We start from the raw sequence: 24,623 nt of genomic DNA on the forward strand, positions 1-24,623 counted from the left end.
CGTGAACTTTATGGCTTAGTTCTCTCATGCAAAGTCAAACCTATGTGAGGCTTAGCGGGCCTTACATGTCTCCCTTTAACTCAAAGAGTGGTTGTGTATATGAAGCAAAGACTGTATAGCACCAAGTACTGTGTGTGCTGCTCAACTGTTCATCACTACGGAAAGAGACTTTCTAATACTTGTAGTCTGTGTAGCTGTTTCACATGCTTTCTTCTTTTTTAATACACAACTGCTAAATTAGCTTTTATTGGTCTTTTATGTGCAGCTCCAGTACTGATCTTCCCCTTTGAGCTTAGCAGAATGGTTACAAATAATTTCAGACATTGCTTTTCCTCTTTCTCTCCAGTGTTCTTCATTTGAATTCTCAGCAGCGTTTCGGGATGCATCCTGAAGTGGGGAAAGAGTGTGACAAATAGTGGTCAGTCTTTTTAAAGACTTTTAGAACAGCATGAACTAGTAATACGTTCAGTCAGATCCATTTTCTTGAATTATTTTTTTTTAATAACATTTACACTTTTAAGCAGATCTCGGAATACTTGGGGAAACTAAGAAAAATACTTCTGGTTTTATAAGTAGTCAGCTTGAAAGCCAGAAGAGAAAGCAGGTCAAGGCGAATAAGACATAGCCCTGCAGAGTTCTTAAGTGGATGAGTAGCTGTAGGCATTGGACCCACTGACTTTTTCAGGGTCATTCCAAGCACCTTTTCAAGTGCTTTGCTGGTTCAGTACCTCAGTGACCTGGTGAGAGAGCCAGGTGTGACCAATGTCTATGACAGTATATGAAGTATACTGACAGAGCAAAATGGGGAGATTACCAGTAGATTTATGATTGTTAGTGTATAGTTCCCCCACATCCCCCTCCTCCGATTAGAACATTTTCTTCTTTCCATCCCAGCAAATGCTCAAATACACATCTTGATTCTGATCTCTCCCAGTTTCAACAGAGATACTGTGATTTCGTTGACTCTAAATGGAGCTTTTTCTGATTTACAGTTGTTTGCATAGGACAAGAGTCAGGCCTGGACTGTGGAGGTTTGCCTTGTAAAAACCTAATGGCAATGGGTTTGACAGAAGGAGGAAGGCAAGAAGAAACATTTAAGACTATTTATTAATCAAGAATTCCAGCAGTGAGGCTTTTCTTGCCTTGATTCTGGCAAATGTACGGATGAGAGATACTGTGCAGAGACAGTTTCTGCACAAACAGAGAAAGCCCTTCAAATGTAAACATTTGAGCAGCTGGCATGGGAGATTAGTAGAGCAATGGTGGGAGTGGGGGGGGGGTAATAGTGGATAGTGGTGCTGTCTAAATTTAACAAACGTTAAACAAGGTCCTTGTTCTAGTTTAAGGGTTACAGGTCAGAAAGACAATGTCAACTAAAAATACTGGCAATTGTACAAGTCAAAGCCATTAACTAGTATTGACTTAAAAGCAACTTGACTCTCCAAAGTTATGACACCTTCCCCACCCCCCCACCAAAAAAAAAAAAAAAGAAAAAGAAAAAAAGGGGTTTGGGAGAAAATAATCTATGCAACCTGTTTGAATTAAGAAAAAAAAAAGAATTATCCTCTATTTATGGAAAGGCAGCACTTTAAGACTTCTTAGTGTTTTTGCATTGGATTGTGAACTGTCTTAATATATTGTTCTACTTTTAATTTCCTGTGGCTGAATATTATATCAAAAGAAAGCATCATGCTGAGGGTGAAAGTAGCATAGGGTCTGTTAGCTTTCTAGACATGTGTTCATATGCTGTTTAATATCATCTGGGTAGGGGGTTATGTTTTGGTTTTTTAAAGCCTTGCCAAATAGTTATACAGCTAGGCTATACATCAGGGTATCTGATCATGCATTGGGGGTTTTGGATTTTCTTTTTTAACTTGTGTTTTGAGCACCCTTTTAAAACAACATCTTGCCTATTGGTTGTGATCCGATTCATGCATGTTTTGTTGAAAGTGCTTTACTTTCTTCATTTCTTTAGCAGTAGAGACTAAAGTGTGAGTATTTGGGGCCAAATTTTATGTTTAAACAATCAGAGCTATGCTTTCTGTGCTGGCGTTGTTATGATTTTCATTGAGTTTGAAAGTATACCGAAGAAAAATATTTCCTGGAAAAATGACAGCAGAGCCTAGTTTTGAGCATTTTGGCCTCATAAAGTTAGAGTGACCATCAGAGACTTGATGCAGAACTCACTAGAGCCAATGGAAACATTCTTGCTGGTTTCAAATGGCTTTGGACCATGTCCTTTATGAGTTGTTAGCCATTATCTACACTAGGCCATTTGAGAATCTTTCTTTCTTAGGCTACTTCAGGTTCTCTTTTGCATAGACAAGATCTTCTGACACTTTCACTGTCATCTTTGAAAACGTAAGACCTTCATTCTTTTCTGATGGACAGTTGACACAGATAAACCTCTTGAAGTTGCTTAGTTTATAGAACATTTACTCATTGGGGAAGGAGAAAACCCAAAAGTAAACATGTTAAGTCTTGTAGAAGATGAATTGCAAACAGTGGCAAAGGAAGGGAGTGGCTTTCACCAACCAATAATTTGTTGCAAAAGCAGGTTTTTCTTTGTTATCTGAAGCAGTGCATACCCAGAGAAGTAAGCAGAATTCTCAGCACTGGCTTGTCCTGTTTGATTTAATTGTACAAATAAAAGTCCAAATGTAGGTATATGTTGTATCTATTTCCACAGTTTTTAACTTCTGTGTCATTTAAATTTGGGACTGTGCTTGAAAAGTTTCTGCCAGAGCTCCTCAGTGGGGACTGCACTTCAGTGGGTTGGAACACTGCAGTCAGCGGGAATAAATAGATTGGAGAGCTGTGATTTCTTAGTATTCCACACTAAATTCACAAAGGAAACTAGGCTATACACAGTGGGAAAATTAGTTTCTTAGGAATAACAAACATTCACAAGTCAAGCTCTGGTGTCCTAAGGATATATATGAATGAAGTGGAAAAAGGCTGAAGTAGCTTGGGCTTCAGCACAACTGTACTTCCAGTAACTTTGCAGTATCCTATATTCTCACTTCACTTTTATTTAGAAGGTGGGGTGGCCTAGACAAAGTCCGAGTTAAAAGAATAATGAGTTCTCACAACAGGAAAAAAAAAAAAAAAAGCCAAGGATGTTTGAAGTAATGTTTGATTATAATTCCAAGAAAATTCAAAGGGGAGTCTGCTTCTTTATTCTTAACATGTTCTGTGCTCAATTATTGAACTTCCGTGATGTTTGCCAGCATGTTCAGGATACTGATTTTTTTCCAAAGAGGATAGCCTTTGGAGAATCCTCCAGGATGGAGAGGAAGCTTAGATCTGAATTTCATGCTTTTGCAAGATTCAGATCCTGAAATGAATTTGTTTGTGACTTCTTTGAAGTATAACCATATGTATTTTCTATCCAAATTGTTCCTCTCTAATGAGACAAGCTTAATTTCTGTAGGTATTGATCTGTAGGTAATATGAAACAGAAGATGGATGTATACAACACCTGGATGTGCCCTATGCACTGTCCAGCAGGAGAGTGTTGTCTTTAAACCTTCTTTTCACCCCTGTACTTTTATACCCTGTCCTCATGACCCCTTTTCTTCACCCCTGTCCTCCTGACCACTGATACTGATCTGGGACTAAATATTCAGCTGTTATAATTTAAAATGGTTCGTTGGCATCAATACCTGAGCATCAAGCTATGAACACAGTGTGTGTGTTTGTCTTTTGTTTTTGTCTTCTGCAGCAAGCTGTCATATCTCCTTAAAGGGTTAATCTGCTTCAGTGCTGTTATTCTCAGCCAGAAATTCTCATCCTGAAAGCTGCATATACAGTTTGGGGGCTTGCCTAGGCTGCTCCTTAGGGTTTCAGACTCAACCCATTGTACTAAGTATGCGTAAATATGGGTACACACACGCACAAATGTGCATACAGACGTCTGAAAGAGCTAACTGAAGTAATAAATTTTATGTGTGTATACATACCTGTGTCTGGATGTAGATACATGTAGATACACAGGTCCTGTAACACACACACACACACACACGTGCGCATCCAGGCATCTGAAAGAGCTAACCAAAGCAGTAAAATTCCTGGCTGTTGACTTCTGATTCATGTTGCTAGAATCCTCTTAGTGACTCTGTAATTAGTATTTGTGTTAGGATTTGCACTAATTTCAGAGTTCAAAAGCTGATTTGTTCTTCTAATTTAAGTTTTAAAGTCTTCAGATGTTACATTGTTTTTCAGTAATATTTTTGGCAGTACTTTATCATTAAAAAGTGTAAAGCTTCCTTTTTGAAAATTTGCTTTGACAGTTGGATGATTTTATTTGTCTCCCTCTAGCTAAACACCTACAGTTACCATAGACTTCAAAGGGAAAAGTAGTTGCACAACTTCATTCCAAATTAAGAAAGTATTTGTGTTGGAATTGGATTATAGAGACTAGAGCTGGAAGTCAGTTCCCTGAGTAAATCAGAGCAACTTCTTTGACTGTAGAGAAGTTCTGCAAATCTTGCTGAAAATTTGCCTTTGCATTTCAGTACAGATTTTCTCCGTTCATCAACAGCTATAATAAGTAGAGATTTTCAGAAGGCAGAAGTCATATGTGTCAGAATTTCAGCAGACACTGAAAGATTATTAGAGTTGACCATTGATGTTTCTTGTCTCTGGAAATTTTGCGTAAGGACACCACTATCATTAAAATGGGGGAAAATGCATTAATTTGACTGGAATAAAAGTACTTTAAATAAAAAACAGAAAATATTTTTTCAAAACCAAACAAATATACACCCAAAAAACACATGCCAGGAATTATTTCATTCATAATTCTGGTCCCCATAAAAATTGGCTATGCAGACATTAGAGTTCTTCTCAGTAGGTTTTCAAAATGTTCTGAATTTCAGAAGAGCATATATCACAAATATAACAACTCCTATCTTCCATGTACCAAACACATTGGCTGACTGATTTTAAAAGAATTAATAAGACTAGAGAAAATAAACTCTTATTGCATGATTAATTCATTTTTCTCAAGCCCTCTGATCCTGTTTGTGGTTATTTATGATTGCTGAATGTTTAACACCAGTGGAAATTACAAAACTGTCTTCTTTGCTGTTGTTGGTGTTTGACCTTTTGAACTCCCTGTTTCCTGAAGTCTGTTGACAGACCATTAATAGACATATTTTGATTTTCAGCCTGGTTATTCAACACTATTTGATTGAGCTAATCTATTTTCACATAGTGCAAATGTGTTTGTGAAAGGAGAAACCAGGCTTTTCAGACTTAGAAAAATTTGTCTTTTTCCATACTCACTCTTCCAAGATGGCTCTCACTAAAATTGCAAATAGCCTTCCAAGGCCAAGTGTAAATAGCCTCTTTTCAAATGTTCTTTCCTTGTTTTCCTTCTCACTTGATATTTTTCTGTCTTCTTTCTATACTAGCATTGAATTCAATTTTGGAGTCCATGTGAATTTTCTTCTGTAATTCTTCTTCAAGTTTCTTTAAAATTTGTTTTTCCGTTAGGATCTGTCAGTGGCTTTTAGACCTCCCTTGGTAGGTTTTAAAATGTTTCTTTTCATCCATTGTGCCTCGTTCCAGGTCTTGGTATGTTTTTAAATCCTTGCCACATAAATATTTGTTACACATTCACAAATCTATATATAAATCCCCTTTCCATTCTGAATCTTTACCAGTTTGAGTTCTGTTCATGTGACTTTTCCCCCACTTCTTGTCTTCATGTCAACAAGTGAGCAATAACATCACCATCTTTCTGGGCTAATGTATGAGCAATCATTGAGTTTTCTTGCAGAATATGGTTTCTGTCCTGCACAGTCTCCTTAGTTCTTTGTTCCTTCCCCAGGATATGAGGCAGTACTCTATCATCACGTGCTCTGAAGTCTTCTGCTTTTTGCTTTGCTTCTCTCCTTTTCCAGATTTTTATCTTTGGATTTCTGCAGGGACTTCCTCTCTGTTCCAATCTGGTGAACATATTCACTTCATTTTTTACCATGACTGTGGTTTTGTTTCTCTCTTCACTTCTTCCTGTGCTCTCTCCTACTTCTTTGTGTCTGCTTTTGTACCAGTTGAACGAATAACCAAGATACACGTAGCGTTCTCCACTTTTTTTCCCATTTCCTCTTAAAATTCACCAAACTCCATGCACATCTCTCTAACAAGCCCATCTTCTGGCCCCATTTGATGAAACATTTCATCTTGAATAGATAACCATTTCTTTGTCTTCATAGATTAGCTCTTCTGTTCTTTCTGATCTGGCATAGTATATGACAAAAATGTTTCTTTGTCATCTATGTCACTATCAGTTAATGATACACTTGCTTAGCATATATGCACATAGCTATCAAAAAAATGATAAGTGATGTGAGTAGCTGAATTTGGTGACTGCCTATTTTTTGTTAGCCATTCTCTTTTAGGAATATTTTAAATTTAATCTTTCTCCCCATATTGCCTTTACATTTTTGTATTTTTGACAGTTATGAAAAATCTATTTTCAAAATACAGTCTTTTTTTATGAGCTGACATATTGTGACAGTGCACTGTGACAAAAAGAGTTGGACTTGTGGAAGATAAGTTTTTAGCAGTCTAACCAGAAAGATGCAAATCAGCCCTTAGAGGGTGCATTTTATATATAAATTGATTCTGGTATTTTCCCAAAACGATATTAAAAAAAGAAGAAGAAAAAAAAGACAGCATTCTAGCAAATGAAACACATAGCACATTTCTGAAAGTTACACTTGTATGAAATGCAAGCAAACCTTATCCTAAGCATCTGCAGGCATCCCAGACTGTCACCTGTGGTTCAGCTTGGCTTTGGAATTCAGATTGTGTCTGCAGCCTGCACTCATACCTCCCACCCGAGTGACAAACAGCAACATTTCCATTAAACTACCAAGTATCATAGAAAATATCCTATGCAGAAATGTTTTCTATACTATGTTAATGATGGGTTTGTCTCCCGAGGGTTTACATGTCCAAAACAAAAGCAAAAATATTTACATTTTAGGGGTATTCAAAATGCATCTGTCATCCAGGAAGTAAAACAAAAACATGCCTTTTGTGCTATCGTTTCACCTGATGGTATCAGGTGAATAGCACGAGAAGGGCATGAAGAAAGTTGGCATGTTTGGAAAGCTTGTGCATGTATACCTACGATTTCTCTGTGATGTGTCTGTCACCTTAACATGATATTTTAAGGGACTGGACTTGCATGTGTTTTTAAAAAAACATGGTGGTTTAGTATATCCAGTTGCAAAGATACCTGTAATGCACACTTGCTGAGCCTTGTGGCTATTTCACGTTGTCACTGGATTTATACCAAAGTTGAAATATCTTCCAGTAATTCTGTGTTTCATAGCTTCTTAGCTGTATTTCTGGAAATTGAAAGTCTGGTAGAAAGCAGAATATTAAGTGGAAAATCAGCTCGTGTGGTTATGAACTGAAGTTTGCTTTTTTGAACACATACCTGTTTGCTTTGCTGATCACATTTGTTCAGAAAAGAATGTTTAGCAACCTAAGTTTCTTTTCTTTGTGGCTAAATAGCTTCAGATTTCAGCAAAACAATTTTTCATCCTTCATCAGACACACAGAGAAATTAAAGAAATTATGCATTGGAAAGATTCGTAGCAAGGTTATTTTCACTGCATTGAGTTGAGGCTGACTTGTTAATACTAACAGCTCTCAGTCAAAGAAGATATGTTTCTCTTCTTTTTAACAAGTTCCTCAGCTCTGTTTCATGAGGTCTACAGGATATGTACTTGCTGGTTACTGTAATGACTTCAGTGTCCAGATTGATAGGAGAGGACACAAATGATTTATGTGTACCTTCCAAACACTGATTTATACACTTTGGTCTTCTCATTAGCACCAGGCAGCATGCTGCCTGCTCCCACCTTCTGAGTTGTTGACATATGGCTCGGCCTGCTTTCCCTCTCTCCCAACATTCAGAAGGGGTAGTGTCTCTCCTGTCAAAAAGGTTGCTTTTGCTAATTCTGTTGGGATGCTACTTTTTAAAAAAACTATGGATTTATTTGAAACAGTCTGTCACTTAAACAGAAGAGATGATTCAAGTACACAAATAGTACCTGTAGTAGACACATATCTGCCCTTTTCTGCATGTATTGCTGTGATGGAAAAAAATCATTGCATCCGTTTCCCTTGATTCTATGACTGTCTTCTTCATTCTGCTAGGGAGAATTCTTCAGATTGTCATGAGTGATTTGGGGTAGCAGTAATGCAAAGGCTTTGTTAAGCATGAAGAGTAGTGTGACTTGGGAAAAACTGAAGAGTGAAACATGGAAACAAAAGAAATTATTTGGAGGAAATAAATTGAATTTTAAATCACCAGAGGTCATTTAAAAGCTTCTGTTCTCAAAGCACTGAGGAATCACATCTATCATAAAATCTTGAAAAAGTATAAATGATTTGACAATCTCTAAGTTGCTTGAATATTATACATACATTGTTGAATTCATAGATCTCTATTCCACTGCTTTATATGTGCCATGGTAGTTTAATCACTTTTGGACAACTCCAATTAAATTTGTGACCTCATACTAGCTGAATACTGAGGGAGGTGGTAGTAGTAGATGATATCAATATTAGCAGTTAGTCTAGGGTTTGCTGCATCTGATTATGTTTGCAAGAATTTACAGACATGTTCATGTTTAGCTGGAATGCATGTATTCCCAGTCCATGTTTTCTAACCTACTAATGATAGGGGTAAAAAGTTTATACTTCTGAACATCAATGTAAAATATTTGACTGTTCATAAAAGAAGCAATCAATATTTGCCATTTTTGCTACATTCATTCAGTATCCATCTGATTTTCAAATGGAAAAGGAGTTTTGCATCTTGCTTCACACACAAGAAGTGTAACAAAAACTTAAAGGTTCTTAGAAGCAATCTCTGGTGGGGCATCCTCTTTTTCCTCAGTGTAGTGCATGGGACTTCGGTTAATACCCACATTTATTCCCTACTTAGAAATTCACAGTGTGCTCCTAGCTGTAGAGACACTTTACATTGCATGACCTTACCTAAGTGATGACAGGAAGTAATCAAATAAACTTCTAGGAATGGAAATTTGTAGTTAAGGTACAAGGAAAAAAATTGTAATGATAAGGATAGTTAAGTAATAAACCAGCATAATTGCATATAGCAATGTGTCATAGGAAGCTTTTAGTAAACTCTGCAGTGACAGATTGGTCATGCTAATTCAGTGCTGGGAGATAAAGTAGATGACTTTGTAAAGGAGGTGACCTTCTTGCACCTGGTACTGCTAGGATTTCTCATCCACAAACTTTGTACTAAAATGAGAGGAATATGGTCAGCCACACTGAGGGAGAACTGGCAGGGACACGAGAGAGAGAACATTCTCAGGTATTTCTAGTTCTGGCCATGTAAATTCTGGTGCCCACCAAATGGGCCCTGACCACAAGATCTGGAATTACCAGCTAGATACTATAATAGACTTATACAAGCATAAGATAGCACTGTAGTTGTACAGAGTTCAAAGTTTAAGTCAAAACTTTTACAGTAAAACTGGAAAGCTTTGACTATCAACATGGTACTGCCTGTACAAGTTACTGTTGTGGAAATGAAATAGTTGCTTCTCCTCTAATATCATGTTGGGTAACCAGGTCATTTCCTACCAGTACCAAAATGCAATGAGATAATAAAGCAACATAAAGTAAATTGCATAAAAATTAGTATTTTTTTTTTTATTTCAGAGAAGGAAAAGATTAACTTTTTTTTTTCTTTTCTGACTGCAGACTGTATGCAAATACCAGAATCACAAGTGCTTCTGGGAGTACAAAAAGCAAACTATATTCAGTATGACTGGTTAGAAAGGAAAATCTGAGTAGTCACAATTTTGGGTTTTCTTTAAAACTATGTCTCCAAGCAATCTCACAACCACAATATTATGCTTTGGTTTTGAAGCAGAAGCTTGGATTAATTCTGTTTTGGTGTTGTCAAATTTAGTGCTACTATAAGGAATTTCAGTGTCATGTCAAGGAAAGCAACCTCTGACTTCAATTTGTGCAGTAGATCTGACATAACCTGTCTGGCATTTTAAATGGGCAATTGTAATCAGTTTTGGTGTCGTTCAGCAAATCAATAAAAGTTTGCTTCAATGGAGTTTAAATGTCCAACAGGAATAAATGTTCTTGCTGTCACTGAGTAGATAGATTTGTCTGCCTGCCCTAAATCTTACCTTTCATATTTACCCACGGTACACTTACAAAAAAAATTATTTCCTTTATGATACTTCATTGTTATTTTTTGCCTGTTTTGGAAAAAATAAAAATCCTTACTTTTTGCTGATACATCTGGTACTCTGAGGTCTTAAAAACAGCTCAATTGATTACTTTTGATTTAAAAACTTCTCAGAAGGAAATTGCATAACAAGACTGGGAGCTCAAATATGTGAGTTTTGGCAAAGAGCTGCGGAAGAAAGGCCTGGCTGTAGCAACCTCACAAGAAAAGAACTTGACATTTTGAAAAATTTTTATTGACCGGTGTAGACAGGGAACGGGAAGTCAAATCACTCTCACAGGCAAGCTGCAGTCTCTTCCTTGCTGACCTTTAAATGCCACTTAGTGTCATCAGAAAATCAAGGAAATGCTAATAGCAGGGCTTTGGGTAAGAGAGTTATAGATGAGGGATATCTTTTGAAAACAAACATAAGATGACTTCCATTTTTATACACATCTATTTTTGTAAAATTGAGTTGTCACAGGAGTACAATTATATTTTCAACAGCTTAATCTTACATTATTTTATTAATATTAACATTAAAATTTTCAGAAGTATCCATAAGCTATTGGAGCTTCTGTTCATTCTTGAAAAGGGAGTAGTAGTTTGCAAATGGCATTTTATAATTGCATTCTAGGTCGATGCCTGTGGAACACAGACTGGCCTCTGCTTTTGGTTCTTAATCTAGCTTATATTCAGCAGGCTATGGACTTTGGTAGTCCTGTAGAAAGTTGACTTCTCAGTGTCTTTTGAAAATGGGACTGGTATGCCTCAGTCACCAGGTTACTCCAAGCCTTCATACTTCCATGTTTTTAACCACCCCTGCCACTAGAAGAGCTAGTAGGAAAAAAATCCTAAAATTAAACTGCTTAACCCTAAAGAAAGCATCTTTTACATTAGAAAAAAGAAGGTTCCTTAGATTTCAGAAGTCTAATGAGAGGGGAAAAAACTAACTGGCAAGTATAACATGAAATAATGGGTCCATGAAACCTGATGGCACCATATGTAGGTACTGCCACTGTTTCTTGCCTCCTTCCAACATCTACTTCATGAAGTTGAAAGGGACTTTAGTCCATGGTTGTGGTTCAGTACATGTTCAAGACCCTTGCTCGACTAGAATCTAACTTCACTGCTGACCTATGCTGGTGTATCTGTGTTCATGCTGGGTTTGGTTTAGCTTAATTCAGGGCAGGGGGGGAAGTATTTCTTTTTTCTTACTAGTTTTCATTAGTTAATTGTTTGCACTGCTAGCATAGTGCTGTAACAATAGTGGTCTACCAAAACCACTGATTTTACAAGTTCAAAACCACTGATTTTACAAGTTGGGAGACGTTTTTAAAAGCTCTTTATATAATTCAGTGTCATGAATTCCCTTTTTCTGAAATGATTTTTTTTTTTCCTTTTTTTCTTTTTTTTTTGCAATGCAGTTACAAAACACATGGATTGTAGGAACTGATTTTGATTCTAAGCAGAGCATTCATGCTAACCTGTTTGTCTAATGAAACACGATAAGGGCTGACTTTTTTAGCCAGCTACATTGGCTGCAATACTTGAGCTTGGCTTTCCTCTCACTTACGCTGCTGTAATTTGAGTAATTCCACTGAAATCAATCCATTGATAACAAATTAAAACAACAAGAAATGAGAGATGGTTTGGGTAAGTAGCGCATACATACCAGGTCCCTGCAAGTTTGCTTAATTAATGTTGTATGCTCTTAATAGTTGCCTTGCTAACCTGCCTGAAAACCAAACCTCCAAAATCCAGTGATTTGGAAAGAAGCTGCAGTGCATCTAACACAACATAAAATATAAAAGTTGGGTAAAGCATTGTCTTGCTAGATTAGGTTTACAACAAAAGACGGGTCATGCCAAAACCCCTTGTGTCAGTGGTTTGTGTCCAACATGATTTTTTTGCTCTTAAAGGTACTGAAAAGGACTACACACATGGGACAGCTTGAAGGTCTACCTTCAGTTAGACAAAGCCCTCATTGCTGAATGATGGGGCTTTCAAAATGTATTTGAAGTTGTCCTGATTCCATTTCTCTGGAAGCCGTAGCAAGTTTTTATTTTAGAGGAAGAGTCTTAACATGAGCATTCTTGAAATGCTCACTCGGTAAATAGTGGGCTTAATATACAGGTTGGACTTGGAAAAGAAAACTTACATGATTTTCCAAGGTTTTTCTTTTTCCTTTCATTAAAGTCGTTTTATTATAAACTATTTATAGTGTCATGTAAGTATTACATTTTTTTTCTCTGTATCTCCTGTTAGGAAATCCAAGCTTTATTAAAAAAATGCTTTCAAATGTTTAGTTGTTGATCACTGTTTTCCTTCACAGTGATCTGTTCCTTGAAAAAGGATTCTTACAGCTCTTCAGCCACAAGACCTTGAGGTAGAATTGAATGGGATATTAATTTAAAACTGGATACATGCTATCTTCTCACTGGTACCCTGTATTTGTAATGCTGGGAGGGAAGTTTTAGGGGTTTTTTCAGTTATTTGTGTACATCTTTAAGTCTCAACAAAATTTCTCAACCTTTTTATCCAGCAAGAAAAATCAAAGAATTAAGAGATTCACAAAAGCATACATGTAGAATACACTTTAAAATTATTTTGTTCAGTTATAAAATAAGTGTGAAAAGAGACTACTCTGTATTCCACCCTGTGAACCCTGTAGTTACTTTAGAGGTAAACAAACTTTATTTGATAGAACCAGGTACAATATGCACTGAGAATGACTTAAATCTTGTAGGTTACAGATGAGATTATTTTTTCCACTGCTCAAGATATAGGGCCAAGAAAAGACTATGTTTCTCTATAAGATTAGACCTAATCTTTTCAGCCCCACCTTCCACTTCAAGCTTTTGTCTTCATTTGCTAGAAAGGTGAAGAAGCTACTGAAACTATTCAGTTCAGAGATGAAAAAGTAATGGTAAATACTGCTTTAAACCTTCAATCAAATTCTAGTCAATCAGAGAAGACCGGTAACATGCCCTGTTAGTGCTCATTATTCCAAGGTGAAGTCTGCTGTGCAGTGCTGGTTACCACATGCATGGTAAATACAAGACAAAACACAAATCAGTTTGCTATCTGCATTTAGCATTTTCAGTTGCTTTCATAGGTATCTATAGAACATCGAACTTTACTAGGCAGTCACGAGGCTGTATTGCATACATCCTTTTGTATTACTATATTTTTTAGCTATTTATGCTTCATTACTGTTTGCTCAACAATTCTAAAATTAAATGAGTTGTCTTTTTGAGCTTGCTGCCCCATGTTTTTTATTTTTATCTAAGATTGTGCTTATGGAAGGGAATTACCATGCCATGTCACAAGTCAGATTCACTGCAAGTTATACTCCTGTGGAAATCCAGATATCCACCACAACAATGAGGCATACAATTGAGACAAAGCATTTTCCAGCACTTTCCAGATTGGAGAACTTAAGTTAAAAGAACTACTTCTTTTATTTGGGGAGTGATGAGATTTGTGGTGACCTTTAGTTGCCCGCCAGTATGTATTCTGTGGTTTTGGACAAAATTCCGCCCAAGAGCTTTATGTCCTCAATGGGTGAGTTTTGCAAGTGCAGTAGCATGTTCTGTTGTGATAAGAACAGCATTATCCACCACAGTCATGAGCCTGTGCTTCCAGAATAGGTATCCTGCTCCAGCTCATGGTTGATTGGTATCAGTGGTGTTTTCACAGCAGCCATTTCTGAGAAGAAGTGACCGTCTCATAACTTAATTAAAAAGCAGAATCTTCAATTTAAGATGGAAGCTGCTCTTTATTAAAAATAGCAAAAGGTGACTCACAGGTTTTGAGGGAAACATTTTTGCAAGATCTTTTTTAGCAGATTAAAAAAATTAATTATGTTGAATTTAAGTGTCAAAACCAAATTAAAAACGCACATTTTCAAGCAATCATATTTCCTAGTCTTTCCTGCTTGTAGATTTACTACTATATAACTGCATATATTTCTGTTTCTATATTAATATGAAAATATATTAAGGCCTTGATCTGAAATCAGGCCTTTTCCCATGTTTTTAATGAGAACTAAAGTAACTTTTGACATTATGGAATTACTGAAAGAGTCTTTGCTTCTCCTTTCATCCGGGCCTGTTAAAATTGGGTGGTGCCTGTAAGTGGGACTTCTTTTGACCAGGTTAAGTAGTTGTTTTCAGTAGATTGTAAATTATTATGGTTGGTTGTGCATGCAAATTGGAAATAGTTTGATGGTAGCAGAGTTTCTTTTGCATAAATCTGCAGAGAAGACTCAGGTAAATCAGGTAAATTGATAATGAAACAAACAAGCCTGGGACGCAGACAGCATGTGTTCTCTTTTAAGACTAAATCTTGCTTTCAGAAATGTGTATTGCTTGTAAATTAAATACAACTGCAGATGCATTTGGATAACTGTAATTATGTGTCTTGATGAAGCTTCTGTTTTAAATAGCAAGCAGCAGTAGTATTCCCATCAATACTACTGTTAAACTGCAGTAGATGCTCATCATGCCTCCTGACTTACTAATACTGTCTGTAAGATTTGTTCCAGTTGACCTTTAGAAGTTTCCAAAAGTTACAGTTTGCAATTCAGCAAGTTTGGCAGAGAAACACACGTGCTTATTCATATCATTGTTTTAACGGTAACCAGATGTGTCTTGTTTTTCTTCTTTCTTTTCCATTGTTTTTAAAAAGTGATGTTAATCCAAGATGTTAATCCATTTACAGGGTTTTTCCACAGCACCAAATTCCCCTTCGGTGAATTCTCGTTCCAGTAGCCTGGGTCCATCACTGTCCCTTGGTAACATCTCAGGAATGACAGCAAACCCAGAAGTGAAAAAGCGCAGAGCACCTCCTCCACCAGTTGTGACACCTGCATTGCAGAACATGGAGATGAGTGGACAAGAAAAGAGAGCAGCACAGGTAACAGTGACACCACAGAGTGGGCTTCTTTGCTTGATATGTTAGCTATCATCATTTCATTTATTCAAGTCATTATTCAAGTCATTCACAGATATTTTGGCTAGCCATTAACTGCAGCTCGCCAAAACTCTTAATCTTACAAAATAAAATTATCAAAAGTCTTGGAGTTTTTTACATATTTACTGAGCTTTCTTGAGACTGCCCCAGGCTTTTTCCCAAGATTCCCAAGAATCTTTCTAAATCAGGAAAGTTTTGTGAGGCATTATGCTAAAAGAAGGAGGGTGAAGAAAAAAAGGCAGGAAAGCTGGAAATTGTATATCCTTATTGGCCAGGGCAGTCCTGGAAGATGAGTGACAGTTCTAATGACTGACAAAAATCTTCAGCGTGCTGTTTTGCCCAGATACTTATCAGGCTGTCACCCACATCCCTATCTCCAGTGCTGCCGTGGGATACCAGAAGGTCTGCTCTGCTTTCTGAGTTGTGCCATGTGACATTTTAAAGCAGTGCTCTGTTTTTGCTTTTAAGAAAGGTCACTGTTCCGCAGTACAGTTATTGAGAATTAAACAGAAATGGGGGGAAACCTTTCTGAGGACCTAACCCTTTGAAAAGAATAGAGTTTAGGGAAAAGGAAATTGTTCATGTTTTCATAGTGACATTCAGGCATGTATGTTACTAAATATGCATAAGCACATTAAGACTTCTGATTCCACCATCAACAAAAAATGTTACATCCTTCTGTGTGGAAGAGAAGGATGTGGGGGTTCTAACTGACAAGCAGCTGAACATGAGCTGGCAGCGTGCCCAGGTGGCCAAGAAAGCCAACAGCATCCTGGCTTGTATTAGAAATAGTGTGACCAGCAAAAGTAGGGAGGTGACAGTCCCCCTGTGCTCTGCACTGGTGAGGCCACACCGGGAGTATTGTGTCCAGTTTTGGGCACCTCAATACGAGAGAGATAGCGAGGTGCTGGAGCGGGTGCAGAGGAGGGAAACAAAGCTGGTGAAGGGCCTGGAGAACAAATCCTATGAGGAGAGATTGAGGGAGCTGGGACTGTTCAGTTTGAGGAGGAGAAGGCTGAGGGGAGACCTCATCACTCTACAACTACCTGAAAGGACATTGTATAGAGGTTGATGCTGGTCTCTTCTCACAGGTGATTAGTGACAGAACAAGGGGGAACAGCTTTAAATTGCAACAGGGGAGGTTTAGACTGGACATTAGGAAAAACTTTTTCCCAGAAAGAGTGGTCAGACAGTGGAATAGGCTGCCCAGGGAGGTGATGGAGTCACCAGCCCTGGATGTGTTTAAGGGTCATGCAGGTGAGATGTTGGGGGATGTGGTGTAGGGGAGAACTTTGTGGAGTAGGGCTGATGGTGGGACTCGATGATGCCAAGGGTCACCTGAATGATTCTGTGATTCTAAATGTAAACTGTAAAAGCCAGTGTGTAGAGCTTTATATTGGTGCCAAAGAAGAATGCAGGGAACAGATACTGTCAAAGTTGTGTATTGTGGATTGACTCTATCTGCTTAGGGTTTGTCACCTCTACAGCAGACTGATCTTGGGAAAGAGAACTGTATTAGTGCAAAACGAAGTCAGGAAGGAATCTATGAGTTCAGTGTAGTGGAGGAGGAGTCTAGTGCTCAATCTCACTCCCTGTCACTCTTGTTTATCTGTGTTAAGATATACGTTAAATGCCTTCTCCAGTGAGGCATTGTGTAAGCAAAGTTGATGCATGCTTTTGGTAAAGACGTGTGGAATCTTATTTTCCCATTCTTATTGATATCTAAAAGTGTGACTGCTGGAACATAAGGGTGTTCCATCTTTCAAAATTGGAATAAGTACCTTTGAAATAGCACTCATTTATAGATACAGCTGATGAGAAACATTTTCTTGCAATATTTGGTGCACTTTAGTTTTTAAAATTTCCTTTTGAAATTTGTACTGTAAATATTTTTATATGGTTTCTTGTGTCCCCCAGAGTTAAACATTTAATGTGTTTAAGATAAATAGATCTTTTTGTACAAAAATACTGCGGCATTATAATTCTTAAGTTTATACAACTGTGGTAATCACAGACTGTATTACTCTTAGGCTTATCTCACTGCAGTGTGGCACTGAGATTTTAATTTGCGTTGCACAGAAACACTGAAAATCTAAACTCTATTTAAACATGTTAACATTTCTATTTTCAGCCTTGTTGCAAATAGATTAAAGTGCTGGCTTTCTGAAGCCATTGGGAGAAAAGTATTTTATTTATTGCAAGTAGCATACAGTACGGTGTCAACTTCACATTCTCTTAGCCTAAAGAAAAAGCTATTTTGAAGAAGGGAAACAGATTAAGGTCACATCAGAGGGTTTTCCACGACGAAGATAATTTTGAGCAATAGACATGTCTTGTGTAGCTGTCAAAGCCAATGAAGAGCACGGTAGAATTATGGGCACAGTTGCTAGAGTCTGTTTGGCTGCATTTGACGGGTGAAGGACATCTTTCTGAAAATGACTGTATAGGGCAAAATATTAAACAGTTATGGTGTGCTTCTGAAGCTCCCAGGCTGAAAGGTGCTCACAGGCTGCCCTGTAGTTTGAACAAGAATGTGTGAAGTACAGTTGAAGTGAAGCACAAGATCCATAAAGCAATCAAAAACTGAGGGAAGAGATTAATTATTCAGTACTATGTTGCAAGGTAGCAACAGAGATACTGTTTATAAGAGAACTCAAGCAGTTCTATTTTATCTATGTGCAGACTATCCAGTTTTCTGTGAAAAGAGTAAAAAAATCTCAGGGTGTAAGTTTATTTCTTTAGTTTATGGGAAAGAATTAGCAGTGATCTTTTTTTTTCAGGGAAGGACGTCAATTCCTTATTAATGGACTTCCTTCCATGAAAAGATAAGATGTTTGTTTAGAAAACTTTATTTATGTGCAACTGTTACTAACAGGAAGATCCTGCAAAAGGGGAACATGTTTATTTCCAGTGAAGCTAGCACATTAATAGAAAATGAAAAAGGTGGAATTCTGAACTTTCAGGTTTTTTCTTTTTTAACTATTGGGTTGCATAAAGTTGTGTAGAAAAGCAAATACTGTAGCTGTTACGAATAGCTGTAATTTGACTTTGCAACCCAATAAACCCATTATTTTTAACCTGTTGTTAAACTCCAGGGCATTACATTTTCATTACAGCATGGATGATACTTTAGGAATGTGTATCTCATCTCCCTGCCTAGTGGTTGCAATCAGAAATTTCCCTGTGTATAAAGACTGGGGTGTTTTAATTTATGCTTTAGATTTACATTTTCTCCACTTGTTTTTCTGGATAGGTGGATTACTGCAATATAATTTCACCATATTGCAGCTTTTGTTTCTGTGGAGCTTAAAGTAATTTACCTCTTCAAGGGTAAGGCCCCTGCAGTAACTTTAATTATTTTTAGTGCAGCATCATTAGTTTTCCACGTCTATTTAAAGGTAGCGTTCCCTCTGTAACTGTTTTAAATCTTCTCTCGAAAATATTAGTTTGTGTTCAGAGCACAACTGAGCAATGTTTCAGAGTGTGCTGAACATGCACTAAGTAGTTTGCAAAGGAATGCAGAGTCAAGGAAAGGAGTCTACAGATTTCTTCCCTAGAGACTTTCCCCCCTTTTTTTTAAACATCTTCCAAGTGATGCTGTTTAGAATAATGAAATGTCACTTAAAAAAATATTCTGCAAACAGCCAGCGTATGGTAACATTTCCAGTACGAAATCCAGAAGGTTAGATGCTTTAGAAGTAAGGAGGTCCCTTCCTTTCTTAAGTTGCAACATGGAGCCCACATCATTCACAGAGGAGAGCAGAACAGTATAGGGAGCGAGCAAAAAACTGAACCCCCCCTTTGCAAAGAATCTCTATTCTTTGTCACAGCACTTTAGATGATGTGCCAGCAGAATTTGGGGCCACTTTACAGTAGACATAGTGTAAATGAAGTTCCTACCCCATAAAGCACTCACCACATAGACAAAATATATGAGAAAGCCTGCATGAGTGCCACTCTAGGTAGAGCACACACAGAAGAGCCACACATCAAGTCTGACAGAAATAAACGCATCTCCTCAGAGGCATATTCAGTGACCTCTCCTTAAAAGAAAAAGAAGTGTGCTTGGGTCATTTCTTGGAAGAACTGTCGAATTGAGTATTTGAGTCTTTTGGAGGTGAAGAGTATTGTGCACTGGCAAATTAATTTGCAGGAATAATTACTTTTTTTTTTACATGTATGGGGAAATAAAGAAATTGGAGTGAGGGGGGATGATAAAGAAGGACTCAGGGACTTCCTGTAAGAGCCTTTTCTATGAAATGGAGTGGTTTATTCAGAATAAAATCATGAGGCTTTTTGGAGACAACATCAGAATTAAAAGAGGGCTTTTCAGTGCCTTCATCTGTATAATAGCTCTGATGTCAACTCCAGAAGGCAGAAATGCAACTTGTAGACTGTGATAAAGGAGCCGTGTGCTCTTTCAGCTGCTGCAATTTTCGGAACAGAAACACTTTCATATAACATGTAGATGTAACAGGAGGCATCCGGGATTTGTTACTAGCCAGTCAAATTCCTGTACTAATAGAAGAATTGGGCAGTATAACAGATAACAATATTCTAGCAGTTGTTTCATAGATTTTAGTGTAAGTTGTCATATGGCAAGACAGTGGGTTTAAATAAAAGTTGTGTTGTTGCTTTTAGTGCAGGTGAGGAACTGGCTTCATACTTTGAGAAGGTTCAATTATAAACCAACATGATTTTCAGGTTTATTTCCATGTTTATATAGTTTCCTGGAGGTTGCTGTAGACAAAGTAATGTATATGACATACTGTGGGTTTTTCCCTGCTTCTTACTATTCCTCTTCTCTCCATTTAGATCTCAAACTTGGGTTGCTGAGGTCAGTTGTTTAACTCCCCATTCTTGTTCAAAGCCATACCTTCAGAGCAGACTACTTGCCCCCAGTATTTTATCAAGGCTGGTGTTTTCTCACCAGGAAAACCTTATTCATTGAAGAGGCTTGCTCACATGAATAAAAAGGAATATTGCAGCCAAAGAGTCACAGGCTTACTCAGATCACTGCTAGCAGGTTTCTTTCTCCCTACCCCCAGTTTATTTGTGACCAATGTTATGCCTAAATGAGAAGTTCAGCTTTAAGAGTATCATTTTAGCAGGAATGAATATAAATGAGACTTTCATCTCTTTCCTGGAGAAAATAAGGTACTCACACTAAAAATTTGCCACATTTGTTTATATAGAGAAGATACTTTCAGTATTTGCTGTATGTATTATTAAATAAAAAGAACTAAAAATGTGGAAATGCAGAGGAAATGTTATTTTTGCCATCTTAGTTGATGATATCAATTATTGACCACCACACAGGGATTTTCTTCTTAGTTCTTTTTTTTTTTTAATCTTTTCAAGTGTTTCTGTACTCCTGTTGGAGAGCTTTTCCCATACATATTGCACTTGAAAGAGTTATGATTCTGTGAACAGTCATTGATAGGAGTGCCATGGAGCTGGCAAGATACTGGATTAGGCATCCTAGCCATTTAGTAGCATTATCATGCCTTTGGTAGGGATGCCTTTCTTATAGCAGAATTTGTGTTACAGTACTATTCACTGTCCTTTTGTACATAAACCAATATAAATAAAATACACCAGTAATTGAAAATGTAGGTTCGCTCTGGTTGATTGAGTATTTCAAAAGGAGGAAATACTCTAGTGAAATGTCCTGCTGAAAGCCATTGAATTCATGCCCATCTGCAGGCAACTCTGAAATATGTCAAATGACATTGCAAATGAGCACAGTGTATAAGTGAAAGCATACCTGGAATTCATTCTGCCAGCAAGAACCACAGAATAATGTTCAAGCAGTAAAAATAAAGGACAGGCAGTGAAGGAAATTTATGGATAAAATTATATTGAAATCACAATTAACATGTTACATTTGTTCAAAATGTTATTAAACCATGGAATCACCCAAATTTTCAGAATCAGACCCTGAATTTGCAGTTCTCAAATTTCCCATGTGTATGTGTGTATGCTACAAGCATGGACTTTGAAGCCACTTGGAAATGTGACTCATTATCTTCCTTAAAATTAAAATGTATTTTAAAACATTGGCCAAGATTTTTAGAAATGGTTAGCTCAGCTGTCTGTAATTAGGAAGCTGAGTTTGTAGCTTGATGTTTTCTGAACTTTTAAGATGTCAGAAGCTATATCTGGTTGCTCAGCAACTCAGTATCTGGCCACTGCAATTTTAATATCATATTATTTTTCACTATGCCACCTTCTGTTGCAAAAGGAGTTTAAATTGAGATTTTTAATATAAAAATCTGAGCAAAGCGAGTATTTCTTTCACCGATGTTCCCCCCCCCGCACAGTGGATTTTTTTTTCACAGATATCTCTCCTGTGTTTGCATAAAGTGATTACCACTCTTCCACCTTTCTTCTTCATAATCTAATACCATGACTGTAAGGATAATCTTGATTGATATGAAATCACACTATTTCTGTTCTTCTCCTCAGGTTTTCAAAATGACATATTTCCCTATGGATGTAAATTAAGCCCTAAAACAATGAATACAGATCCTGTAGAACAGTGTAGAGTAAGGTACGTTCCTAGTATGTACAGCTGTGTCTGTAAGGATGCCATCAGTAGAACTCTCCATCTGTGTGCCCTGTGAGTTAAAGTTTCTTCAATCTGCTTTGTCCCTGGGTATTTTGGATAAATCTGGTATTTTAAGTAATAATACTCCTGCAGTTGGCTTTCCTCCTGAGAAACAGCTGAGTGCTTAGAAAGAAACTGTGTTTGTGTGGATGAGAGTCTTTTTTCCTCATAAATCTTGAATTATCAGAAGCATCGTTTTATGGGCAAGGCATGATACCAACAGGCACTGCAATTGTAAGGAAGTTCAGAAACAGAAGAATCACAACTGGATGAGAACGTCTACCACGGTTACCTACAGAACTGAGATCTATTGTAGGCAGGTGTCTAAAACCTACTTGATTAACATTTGCTGTGATCACCTGTATAAGCACCGTATTCTTACCAGCTTACTGTCTCCTACTTCTTCCTTTGTGCACCTGCTGTAATTCATTATCGTGAAAACTCCCCTCTGATCAGAGTCCTGTGACCTGAGAAGAAAAGTTTCAAATTACCTCAGATTTACCTAGTTGGTTGATCCAGCTTTATAGAAATTCTGGTAGTCATACTTGGAAGAGGGGTTGTTAGTTTTTCATACTGCAGCAGAATAGCCTTATGCTATAGGTATTTTCTTCCCTTTTACCTTACACTTTTTTCTGTACTTCTGTATAAGGTGAAAGGTAATGAGCAGTTCATGGTGGAGACAATCTGACAATTGTATTCTGTTTTAATAAGGAGCCCAGAATTCAGCAAAAGTGCAGATGGACACAGATTAGTTATCTTCCTTTCATAGGTTACACCTAAACCAGAAATATCTACTAGAAGTCAACAAGATATGAGTGCATGGATTTTTTTATCATCTTTCAGAGAGGAAGGGAGGTTTCTTTTGACTCAGAGGTCTTCTGGGTGAGGTCTTCTCAACCTTTCTCTTATGACACATTTCCTTTCTCCCTTAAGTGTTCTGTGAATGTATTTTTGTTTTGCTTTGGTTTTTTTTCTGTAGAGTATCCAGAAGTCTCCTTTGAGAATAACAGATACTTTTTTCACATTCTGAAGAAGGATGCAATGAATCAGTTTCTGCTGTAGGAAAAAGCTGTTTTTCAAAACGTATCTTTTACTTCTCCATCTTCTAGGTCATTTGTCAGGTTTTTATAAGTTCCCTGAGGATATGAGAGCAGGATTTGTTCTGAAGGAGGAGGGGGAACACTTGAGTGACTTGTATTTTTTTTTTAATGTTGATTAAAAGGAATTTAATGACCGGCTTTGTACACCTTTTTAGTTTGCTGTGGTTTGGTTTTCTTTTTTGTGCACAAAGAAGGCCTGAAATGTGAATGGTGCATGTTATTTTTAAAAGTTCCTTTGTTCATTAATTGAGGTTATCATGAGTGTTAAGTATGATCTCCAGTTTTGGTGGCAGACTTGTTAGAATTCTCAGGCAATGTGTGATATCTCTCAACAGCATTTTTGTGATGAGGGCACAGATATTGAATCTTTATTAAAGAAGCTCTTTCTCCAGAATTCTGTTCAGCTGCCCACGTTATGTAAGCCTAAAAGAAGAAAACTTTCTATTTTTTAAGAAGCCAGCAGGTAGTCAAGAATGTATGAGATGTCCTTTCATGGTTTAAGAATAAACCTAACACTTAATTCTTGGAGTTCTTGAGATGATAGAGGGATAGTACAGCTGCTAAGAAAACTTGTTAATCATGCTCTCTTCCTGGTTTTTGTATTAGAGTTTGGATATTAGGTGCTGGATTGCACACTGTGCTGCTGTGTGATGCCAGATTAAGAGGCTGGGGACTTCTTATACAGTTGGCGTGAAGCAGTATTTCAATAAGGTCAATGAGCAGCTGAGTCTATCTCTGTTAATACAGATAGATGATTAATAGATAAACCCATTAAAAATGGAGATTGCATCTATTTCTCTGTATTTTGCATCAAATTCATGTACCAATCACTTATTTTGGATGTACTAGGCTGTAAATACTGCATGATAATTATGAAACTTTCCATTAGTCTTTTAGTATCCATCTGTCTTTGGGGCTTTTATTCCAGTCATTTTGTCTGAAATTTTATTTAGAAGCTTGCTTACTTTATCTGTGCATTTCTGTAGATGTTGAGAGTTTACAGGTATGATGTGATCTTTTTCCTTGGCTTATAAAGACATATAAAAATCATTTATTTTGCCACACTGACACAAACACTGCCTTACTCTTTGGCCAGAGAATTGCCTACTATTCCCCTAGGATGGAAAAACAGTTAAACTTTGCTTTACATTTTTCACAGGTTAAGGTTTCCTACATAGGTAGATAATGAGCATCAAACTTGTCCAATAACATAGATAAGGAACGTACTTCAGTTTCTTTGTCTAAGGAGTGCACTCTAGTTCCTTTGTCTGAGCAGCAGCTGTGCAAAGGATTCTAAAGATCATGCACTGGAGACTGCAGTGATATCTGAAATTAAGAAGATGGTATAAAATAACTGTATCTGTATTAAGTCTCATTCTACCGTGTGGAGCAAAGAAATAGAGAAAATATTACTGAATAGTATTGCTGATGCCACATTTTGCGTTTTCATTTAAAAATTCAGAGAAAAAAGGTGGAAGAAGAGTTGGTGTTTGCAAAGTATGAGGGTAATCAAGAAAACTGTAAGCCTCCTAATGTGGCTTATTTACTGGAAAATTTGTTAGAAATATAATAGAGAATATAACTGGTTGGCATCTTTGTGAAGATAATGAATCGGGTAAATGTAGCTTTAGTAAAACAGAAACCCTGCTTTACCCCTCTCTTGGAGTGCTCTTGATGCATTCAGCAAACA

The 24,623-nt window shown here is 37.2% G+C and overlaps 1 protein-coding gene across 14 annotated transcripts in view; it reads left to right on the forward strand.

Moving 5' to 3' along the window:
• Positions 1–24,623, forward strand: part of COBL (cordon-bleu WH2 repeat protein) — a 211,658-nt gene that overhangs the window by 120,636 nt on the left and 66,399 nt on the right. For all 14 annotated transcript variants that reach the window (XM_074899454.1, XM_074899450.1, XM_074899448.1 and 11 more), the window contains one exon: positions 14,972–15,166. In XM_074899454.1, coding sequence (XP_074755555.1) covers positions 14,972–15,166 — 195 coding nt within the window. The remainder of the gene's footprint in view (positions 1–14,971; positions 15,167–24,623) is intronic.

This window comes from Athene noctua, chromosome 2, assembly GCF_965140245.1.
Source record: "Athene noctua chromosome 2, bAthNoc1.hap1.1, whole genome shotgun sequence".
Taxonomy (NCBI): Eukaryota; Metazoa; Chordata; class Aves; order Strigiformes; family Strigidae; genus Athene; species Athene noctua.